At 50.0% G+C, this 10,637-nt stretch overlaps 1 protein-coding gene across 1 annotated transcript; it reads left to right on the forward strand.

Annotated features, from left to right (window-relative positions):
* Positions 1 to 4,753: 4,753 nt before the first annotated feature.
* On the forward strand, positions 4,754 to 7,447 carry ETH_00002510 (uncharacterized protein; the record flags this gene model as incomplete). Its single annotated transcript, XM_013372893.1, has 1 exon — positions 4,754 to 7,447. The coding sequence occupies one exon, from the start codon at positions 4,754 to 4,756 to the stop codon at positions 7,445 to 7,447; it is 2,694 nt and encodes an 897-aa protein (XP_013228347.1).
* Positions 7,448 to 10,637: the final 3,190 nt, after the last annotated feature.

Below are 10,637 nucleotides of genomic sequence, written 5' to 3' on the forward strand. Positions count from 1 at the left end.
GCTGCTGCTCTGGGGTGTTCATAAACAGCGGGGGCAGCCACTGCGCTTTTGCCACGTCAGCTTAAGATTCATAACTGCTGCTGCATTTAGAGGCTAGGGTTTCTACTTGCTTCGCGGCCAAACCAAACCCTAAACCCTAAACCCTAGCGGGGGTTTGGGGTTCGGGGCTCAAGCCCGAGGCAGCAGCGCCAGTCTGCAGCAAAGGCTCTGTCTGCAGCAGCAGCTGCAGGCGAGAGGAGCGCGAAAGGCGGAGGCGCTGCTTCTTGCTGCTGCGGGGTTGCTGCTGCTGCCGCTGCTGCTGCCGCTGCTGCTGCTGCTGCTGCTGCACCTGAGCTCGCCCAGACATGCAGCTAGAAGCAGCGGGAGCTGGGGTTCTGCATGCATGCGCTGGTGGCGCTTGTGTCCGTTGCTGCTGCCTTTGTTGCTGCCGTGGCCTCAGTTGAATTTGCTGCAGGCAGCTGCGCCGGCCCGCGAGTCTGCATGCAGCAGCAAGAGGAAGCAGAGCGCCAGCTGACAAGGAAAAGAAGAAGAGAAGAGGCCGGACATTGCAGCGCTGTTGCTGCAGCAGCAAAGGAGTGCCTGGAGCAGCAGCAGCAGCTGCAGCAGCAGAGGAAACCCAATGTGCGGGCTCGGCGCTGCAGCAGCAGCAGGTAGGAACGAGCTATTCCAGTAAAGAGCTTAAGTCTTCAATGTCGGCAAAAGGAAACAGCAGCAGCCACTCATGCAGCAGCAGCTGCTGCTGCTGCTGCTCTGGGGCTCCGGCCATTCCAGCCATGGCAGCAGCGGCGTTTCGCTGCTGCCTGTTAGCCGTGCTGCAGCTGTGCGTGTTCTTCTACGGGGGAAAACCCAATTTAATTCATATTTTTCCAAATAATATAACTAATTAATTGGGTTTAGGCTCGCCTTTTGCGCATTAGCGGCTCAGTTTCGCAGGAGTGCATCTGTACAATGCAACCGCTGCCGGCGATCTTGGAGGATCGCAGCTTTGCACGAAAGAACTTGCGTAATTGCAGACCCAAAAAAAGTCCTTTCTTTTAAAACTCCTTTTCTCTTTTGTTTCAGTTTCCAGTTTCAGCATGTTTCCCGCAGACTCCGCTGTCTGGCGAGGCAGGCGGCGGCGGTCCTGGGGGCGGTGACGCATGCAGAAATTACAAATCGCTCTCGGAAAAAGCCGAATAAAATAGATAGACTTTCAACAAATTTGAATTCAGCGAAATTTCTTTCGTGATTAAGTGGCCTGGCTCGCCTAACCCTGAGCGGCGGGCGCAGCAGCTGCTACCACTGCAGCATTCATTCTGCTGCTACTACTACTTTTGTGCGCTGAATGACAACAATATTGATGGAATAAATATCCCTAAGAACTGCTCATTAATGTAATATATTTATATATGATTGTAAGCGTCAGGACTGAGTGAAACAGCGCGTGTGGTGCCCCTGATGCAGACAGGAAGTACCATGGGTGGATCCCATACATCGTGGGATACATCTGGAACGAAAATAACGCCACAAAGCTCCGCGATTAATTTAAAACTCAAACAGATGAAAAGTAAAAGAAAATGCAAACGGTTTTGGACTTGTTGGCGGCCCGTAGGGAGAGAGGAGCCATCATTTTTCTGGTCTGCTGCTTTATTTGAAATGTTCCTTCCTGTGCCACTTCTCTGAATTTTTTCGCTTCCTCTCTCTCAATTCACGAACTCTGGATAATTATAACTTCTATTTTCCTCTTGTTCTGTTGTAACTCGCGAGGAAAAGACAGAGATGGCACAGCGCAACGAAGGAGCAACTGCTGCTTGTGCTTTCTTGTATGAAAAGTGCTCCCAGCGGTTCCGGCTTGATCCGCATTCTTTCCGTCATTTCCTCCCCTATATCTGTTTATAATTCAAAAGTATTATTTTCAATTATATAATTCTCAAATATTTAGACATCATTCAGGCGGAGTGGCGCAGGATGGTGCATGCAGAAGCACCAGACTCAGTCGAATTTGAAAGCTGCCAAGCAAAATATTGTGAACAAAGCAATTCGAATTGACTTTTTCAGGGATTAAATGAAGAAACGTAATGCAAAAGCAGCTTTACAAATAAGTTTTGAACACTAGGAGTTGATGAAGTCCTTTATAACAAGGTTATTCGTTCATGTTCGACTTCATTTCTGCAATAATGCATTCATCATTCAAATTGATGATACAAAAACGATGAAGCATATTCTGGCACGGCTGTTAATTGTACAAATTATATGAATGGTACGAGGTCTAAAGGGCTTAGAAGGAGATGAAGAATAAGCATTTCCAGTTTTGGAAAGAAGTTCTTTTCTGCATTTGTTTCAAATGATGATCTCATAAGGCTTTTACGAAGACCAGTAAGCATCTTGGGGAAAGCTCTAGCAGCCAGGGCAGCTAATCCTCGCGGCAGAGGGAGAAAGCAGTATCTTAAAGCCTTTATTTACATTTATTCTTGAAAATATTGCAATATTCATAATTAATTTGAGAAATTGAAGATAAAAGTGCCAAAAGGCGCCGCTCACGAGGTAGCTAAAGGAGGTGCGGGCTGCCAGTGTAGAGAAAGATGCTCAATATTCTGCAAAAACGGCATTTTAATGCATTTTCTGTCCTGTAAACTTATTTTCAATTTTGAATTTCCGAAATTTAGGCAAATGCCACTTCGAATTCGCGCTGTGGAATCCTGCACTGCCGACGGCTGATGTGCAGAGGGTAAACGCTGAATTTAATGATTTTAATCTTCCAAATATCTCGTTTATTCTTTCGTTTGCAAATGTGTCCGCCGTTTCTGCATGCAGCAGATCGAGATCGCTCTTTCTGCTACCCCGTGGCTGTTGCAGCGAAGATCGAATTGAGACATGCAGATGCTCGACTAAGAACGGAAAATTAGGTCTATAGGAAGAGATAAAGAGCTTTCATGCAAGTGGAAGGGCTGTTTGCTGATGTTGCTGAGTTAGGTTTATAGAAGGAAATGGAAGGACTTTCATGTGAGTGAAAGCGCTGTTTGCCGATGTTGCTGAATCTAGCGACTTCAGATCGTGTTCAATACCCCGGAAAAGAGAGGATCGACTCATAACTTGGCGTTCAGGTGCTGCATGTGTTCATAAAGTGCTAAACTTGCAACGAAATAGTCTTATATTATTTCGGAAAGCACTGAAACAGCTATAAACGATGCATGTGCGCCCGAGTCAAATATACTTCGATGGTGCATACGCCTTCTAGCTCACTAGCTGCTGCGTACTGTTGTGTGTTTCCGTGAATATATCAAGAGAGCGTTCCTCTTTTGAGGAGAACATTAGGAAGATATGGTAAAGACAATTCAATTACTCAAATTGGTGAGCTGCAGTGGTAGAGGTGAGCTGCCCACAAGCTGTGCAGAAAGGGGGGAGCGATGCAGCGTCAGAATCCACTCAGGCTTGATCTCATAAAATTAACACACTTTTGTCTCAAGACGTATTAAGTTGACTTATCTGTGTGCACTGTTTGCATTTTGCCGTGCTCCATTTTCAGGTTTTCAGCCAAAATTGGCCACAAGTAAGTGTGATGCCTCTGCAGCTGGCCAATTTCAGAAGTGCTGAATTTCTCGCTGAGTGTTAAGGACATTGTCTCAGTTATAGATATATTTCTCGCTTGGACTTGTTCAGGAAATGGGCGTAGCATGCGCACGAACGAGCCCCCGTGGGGGTGTAGGGAGAGCCACGCGTGCTGGCGATCCGGCAGCAAAAGCTGTAAGTAAATCTCACAAGTAATATCCAAGTTGTTAAAAGTGAGTGTTAATGCATTAATTAGAAACAATGAGCACGCGTGCTGCACCAGCAGTGCACTGCCTGTAGTTGAGCTCGCATGCCACCCGTCTGTCCTCAGTGCTTCTGGGAGCACGTAATTAGAGAACTTCGCGAAGGAAAACAAAATAGCCAGAGATAAAATAACAAAGAGCAGAAACAATGCAGAAAATACCTCACCCCGCTTTCTGTTGTGCGTATGGATTATCGTTCTGAGCTGTTACGTGCTTCGTATCCGCCAGCTCCCCCCGTGCATTTGAAATAGTCGCTTTATTAAGGCCTTTTATTGAATGGCAGCTCTGCTAATAAAGCAGTTAAAAATGATGGAGTTGTACAGAAAGCAAGGAGGAAGCGGTGGAAAGCAAGGAACTCTGACAGGGCCTGAGCGATTGACCGCAGCTGACGCCCTTAGGTCATACTGGCGGGCTTCCGTGGGAGTCGCTGATCTAGTGAGGTCCTTCAGTTCAGTTTGTTCTTTTAGATTGTAATATTTTTAATTCGGCTTTGTTTGTTTTTTTGCACATGAATATTCCGTTTGTTTCTTTTTAAACTGTCGGGCAACGCTCCGTTGCTCGCATATCGATCGATTTGGCTGGCAGCGACACTCGTCCGAACCGAAGCCGCTCCACTTCGTGGCTCAGCAGATCGAATTTCTCAATCAATTACTTTACTACAGTCTAAGAGGACATAGTGACTGGGGTTTGGGACTTGCCCACAGGCTGCTCGTTGCGTTTTCCTTTTTGTGAGAGGCGCGAGACGCTTTGAGCGGGGGAGTCCCAGGCCAATTCCCCAAGACGCGAGCCCAGGGACCTTTTTCTGCAGGTTTTTGTTTTCATTTGCTGCGTTGGAGCCGGCTGGGCAGTTGATCTTGCCCTAATTGGCGCGCAGCCACTACACTCCGCCGTTTGGTTCGCATTCTGTACACCGACCGCTCACCGCTCGCGGCTCCGAACAAGTGCTTTCTTGCACGTTCAACATGGAACCTTACTACGGACAGTGGAGTCTACCTGGAGGGCCCGGGAAGGAGCCCGAGGGGGTGGGGGTTTCTTCCGCAGGACTTGAAAGGGAGGATGTTCAGCTTCTAGACGAGGACCCTTCGACGGCGGCCAGCGGTACTGTGCTGCTGCCTTCGGCGCAGCGCGCGCGCCGCCTGTGGAACTACTTGGCAGTTGGGGGCCTCGCAGTTCCGACAATAGTGCTTTTCATGTATTTGATGTCGGCTTTCGCGAAGACGAAGCAGCAGCTTTCCTGGGAGTCCGTCGTGAAGCCCCAGGCCAGCCTGCCCACCCCCGCAGCCGAGTGGCAAGTGCCCCCCGTGCACCCCCCAGAAGAAAGAGACACTGTGACGAATCAACTCGTCAGGGGCGTCTTGGCAGACATCAGCAACCAGCTGGTCCAGGGGGGGCACATAGAGCCCGAAGGCGACGCGCAGACGGTGATGGAGGCTGTGGCGAAGGCGCTTTCCAAGGGGAAATCGGAGGAACTGCTGGGAATGACAATTCGGCTGAGTCAAGTGACCGAAGTTGGCACTGGCGAACAGCTGGATGAGCCCAAAGACTACGTGGTGACCCGCTTCATCGACCAGGGGTACCAGAGCGTGCTGCTCGAGGTGCAGGATCGAGAAACCGAGGGTTCTGCTGCCATGCGCATCAACTTTCTCCCCAATGACTTCGAAAACCTCGCTCTTTCCACGGCAAAGACCAGCGTTTCCCCGCAAATGATCAGGGTGGCCCAGGCCAGCCTTGGCATCAGCGGCAGCACCCCGCTGGCTTCCGCAGCGCAGGAAAAGGGAATTGCTCCCACTCGATTCATGGCGCGGATAGACGGATTCCCGAAAATTCTGCGCTACGGAGGTTTAAGTGTAATGTCTGCAGTTGAACTCACGGAAAACGTGGAAGTTTCCCTGCAAGATGCTCTCGACGCTCTTCAACTGCCGCCCACCGGCACCAAGGCGTACATCGCGCGGAGCGTTCTGAAAACTGTGCTGCACATGCAGCAGGCGGGCTGGAGCCACAACGGACTGAACTGCAGAAGTTTCGGAGTTCAAGAAGATGGATCTGTTTTGTTGCTGGGTCTTCAGTCGAGTGTGCCTTTTGGCGAAGTCATTCCAGACAACGTGGGCATCTCGCCACTGACCACGGAACCTGAACTGCTCGCGAACCTCTGGTGCTACGAAGACTGCAAGGGTCTCGCGGAAGCCAATGCGAAGGCCGACATGTGGAGTTTGGGAATTGTGCTGCACCAGATTCTGATGGACGGAGAATTGCCTTTCGGGCTTTCCGACATCCCGTCCGACGAAAGCGCCATCCCGCACGTCGTGCAGCTGCGGGAGACCGCCAATGTCGACGAGATGGATGTGAAAATGGAAAGCAGCGGGGTTTCGCGGAGGTGGCGGGAACTGGTGGTTCGGCTGCTGGAAACAGACCGCAGCAAGCGCATCAGCGCGGAGGAGGTTGCTGCTGAGTACACAGACTTGCTGAACGGCGCAACTGCGCAACAAGTGCTGGACCGTGAGGACTTCCTCCGACTCTTCAGGATGGAAAACCCCGACTTCGTCGGACTGGAGTCCGAGCTGGCGGAAGCCTCTGCAGCGAGAGTCGACTTGCAGCACGAAGCCTCGCCAAGCTCGATCGGGGAAGAAGAATCTGGCTTCGCGTCTATGAAGTTCTACAGCCCGCAGGAAGAGGCAGTTCTGGCTGAGGGTTTCGCCGCTGTGCCTCCGCGCTGGAGGCCTGCAGAACGAGATTTTGGACTGTCACCCCGCCAGCCTCCATTCATGAACGGCTACAGCCCTCTGGACCGTATGCAACTTTCTCTTGCCGGCGTGGATTCGGGCCCGCAGGGCTTCTTGCGTCTGCAGCGAGATCGTTTCAACGAATATATTCCTCGTCCAGCTTCTCGGGGGCAGGAGGCGCTGCAAGCAGCAGCCCCGGGGCCTCGCAGCAGCAGACTTGGAGGCGAAGCAGCCCAGCGAGAAACAAGCAACCACCCGCCAGCTTCACTTGGGCCAGCAGCAGTAGCAGCAGCAGGAAGGCTGCTGCAGCGCGAGGGATTCCCTGGCAGCAGGCAAAGAGGCGACGCTGGCCCAACTGCACCGACGCCGGCACACGACGAGACAGCCAGCCCCAGCGTCTCATCTCCAGTGCCCAGCAGCAGCACCAGCCCAAGTTCTTCTCCCAGCCACAGCTTGTCTTCGAGCCCCCGCCGTCTTCCCACAGACTACGAGCCGGCTGCAGAAGCTGAACGCCTTGCCGAGGCCCTTGCTGCTGCTGAGCCAGCAGCAGTTGTCAGCAGCTCGACGTCGAGTCCAGAGGAATCTTCGTCTTTTCGGAGCGAGACGAGTTCCCCGGAGCCGAGAGCTGCTGCTGCTGCTTTGCCTGAGCCGCGAGAGCCCGCGGCCGCACCACCAGAACCAGAAGCAGGAACAACCCGAAACGAAACCCGCGGCAGCCCAAGTCGAACTAGTCCAACAAATGCCAACGGCGCTGCGGCGCGGGCCCCTCTGGGGCTCGGCCACGCGCTGCTGGAGATGTCCCGGACAAGGACTCCGTCGGAATCTTCCAGCAGCGACATTCAGAACAGCACGCCGCCGCGCATTCAGGTGACTTCGAGGTTCTGGAACCCGGACTCTGAAGCCCAAAGCAAGAAGGACAATACTACTGAGAATTAATCAGCTTTCCAGAGCGCAATCTCAGGAATCTTCCGCTGACAATAGATTTGCACAGTTTAGTGAAACTCGCTGGGACCTGACGCAAGCGCCGGAGCACCCTTGACTGCAGACGAGGTCGTGCGAAAACAAGACTCCTGGTAGCTTACGTGTGGTTGCCTTCATCAAATTCAATAGAGCATTTTGTTTTCTTCTTTACAAGGACTCAGCGTGGGTCCTCCCCGTTCTTTTCAAGAGGAGGACAATGAATGGACCACTGAGGTGCTTGGATTCGGCGCATGAATGACAGACACTGCAGTCTTGCTGCTGCTGCTGTTGCCCCTGTACTGCTGCATTTGTCGCTCCATGGGTTTTATTCATTTCAGACATGAGGCACAAGAAAGTGTGCGCAATCGTGTCAACATATCTGCACAAGGCTGTTCGTGAATAGCCTGGCTCAAAGCTTATTGCAATTTGTTAGCCATTCTTGCAACGGTAAACTTGCATGTGCCTTGTCTTCAAGGATAGTGTACAGTTATCGCTGCGTTGTCAAGCAACGTCATTGGCAAGTGAAATTCTGTAGCAATATAGGATTGATGTGGCAAGTGAAATTCTGTAGCAATTTAGGATTGATGCTGTCGAGTCGAATCTGCATTGGGTGGCGGGCAACAGTCAGTTAATGGATGAAGTTTTCTGAACCATAATGGTCCGAGCTTGGGTCAGTTGAACTGCTGCAGCAAACTGAGTTGCAGCAAACTGAGTTGCAGCAAACAGCGGGGCCGTAAGACCGTTTGAGGTGTTATTTTCATGTGCAGGTCATCACATTGTTGCGAGCACTCGGGCTAGGTGGTTGGCTCTGCGCCATTGCGCATGCTGCGTATATGGACCCAGAAATTCAAACTTTTATTTTTAATAATTTTATACTGGAAGCCTCATTCACATCTAAATGCGGCACATTGTGTGATGGTAGTTGCAAAACATGAAGCCACGCTGGGAAAGCGTTAGTTGTAGAATTTACTGGTACAAGTCCTTAAGAGTTAGAGAACAGGACTTTTGATGTATCTAATTTGTTAGTAGGAGAGAATGAGGACATTAGGCGTATCTAATTTGTTAGCTTGCGAAGAAGGAGCAAAATTATAGGTACTTCCCCGGTTACTTTGCAGGTATTTGGGGCGTGCTAGCTGAGCAAAGTGGGGAAGTGGACAAAGTATGTGGAATAAAGATAGAATGGGTGAATTTATAATGTGTCAGAAGACATACAAGTGCCTTCTAGACAGCAGCGGCCGTAGGCACAACGGGAGTTCTCAGCCCCAGCTTGAGCCCCCACATCCACAGGAGAAGCCAAAAAAAAAATTTTCCACGTAATTTCCTCTACAACTCTTCTGACATAAAAGTGCGTTTATGCAGATGTCATTTTCCCTGAAACGCTGAATGCATGCCATGTATTGCGACACAGTTCCGCATCGAATGCATTGAAGGCCGGCAGTTGTTTGCCTTTTCACCTCGTCTAAAGAGGCTTCATTCTGTAATTTTTATTTTAGTAATGGCTCAAGTTCCCCACGAAGGCGATACCAGCCAACTTTTCTACTGTTCAAGCGCATTGAAGATACCTCATGCTACTTTGTGGAACAAATCAACACAGGTATTTGAAGCGTTTAAAAATAAACTGCAGACCATTCAGGCACGGTGGACATAGTATTTTTGTCTAAATTATGGCATTTGTCTCATCAGCAATTCATATTTCGCTAGTGCGGCTGGTAATTGGTCAATACAATTAAGAAATTTACGTATGGCGCATGCAGAGCTGCAGACGGGAGGCATGTTCAGATAATTTCATTACACAGGAAGCCTTCAATACTGTCCTCGGCCAATCTGGCCAGTATTCTAATTGGAGAAAGGTGCAAACTTGGCGTGGCTGCAACATTTGAGCCATCATATGGCCCGACTGAACTGTTATTAGTCGTTAATAACCATCATCATTGCAAGAGAGTGCAAAGAAGAGAGTTTCAGGGCCTTGGATGTCCTCATTCAGTTTTGCACACTTCAGTGAAAGGGCCTTTTAACGTCACAACATGAAAATCGAAGCTCTTTAATGCATGCAGTTGATGTAGACTTCCCTCTGGATGTTAATTTGCAACATTTCAAACTCTGTTGGTGAGCAGGCGTGACTTTCGAAATGAATTCGCAATCATTCAACGAAGCCCAGCCCACTTGGCGTCAGCTCCACAGCATCATTCAGAAACTAAAATGCTAGCACAGTTTATGCCACAGCAGCTGCTGCTGTTAAATTATTGAACACTTCAGCTGTCACGACGAACAAAACGCTTCATTTCAAATGTGCGTTGGCAGCGCGGCCCAAAGAGAAGCTGCCCCAACGCAATAGGCATTCGCTTTCCAACAAACAAGTCAGCACATGTGCTGGGAAAGCATTTTGGGTAGCACAACGTGTTGCGTGGCTTCAGTGTCGCTGCAGTGATGCTCAGCTATTTGCTGTTCTACCCCTGTGCAAGGGCCCCACGAATGCAAGTTAGCGCAGCCTGTAAGTACAATTTGATCGGCAAAACGTGGTTGAGCAGAGCCTGATCAAGAAAAGAACAGATTCATCAAAGAAATGACTGGAGTGGGGTTCGAACCCACGCCCTTGCGGACTGCGGCCTAAACGCAGCGCCTTAGACCACTCGGCCATCCAGCCGGCCGCTCCGAAAATTTGCATTTGACCAACTGTTATATAATTAACCACGCAGTTTACTTTCTTTTACAATTAAACGAGTTGAGACTTTGCGTTGTAATAGGTTTGCTGTATAAAATTTAATTCTGCTAAGTGGTGGGGCCTACACAAGTTCGCATGCGCCTGGCGGCGGCGGTGGCTGCAAATCGTATCTGTGGTGTCTGTCACTGAATACACTGAATACAGCGTCATTTATTTGCGTTGTATAGAGATTTACAAAGCTTGCAAATAACTTGTGCTGAAGTACCTGGCAACGTAAGCAGCACATTGCCAGCATTCTGTTCAAGAGTGGTTCGATGTCTTCCTTCACACCGTGTCTTCATTTCAGAGCTATGTTGTCCTTTGCCTAAATGGCCATCCCATGGCTGGCTCTTCTGTGGGTTGGCTGTTTGCGGGATCATATTTCGATGCCGGGGAAGGCCATTCAGCAGAAGATTCCGACAGACTTCGTTGCATTAAGCGCATTTTTCTGTACCCACTAACAAC

The sequence above is a fragment of the Eimeria tenella genome, genomic scaffold (genome assembly GCF_000499545.2).
Source record: "Eimeria tenella Houghton genomic scaffold, Eth_scaff110, whole genome shotgun sequence".
NCBI classification, from domain to species: Eukaryota; Apicomplexa; class Conoidasida; order Eucoccidiorida; family Eimeriidae; genus Eimeria; species Eimeria tenella.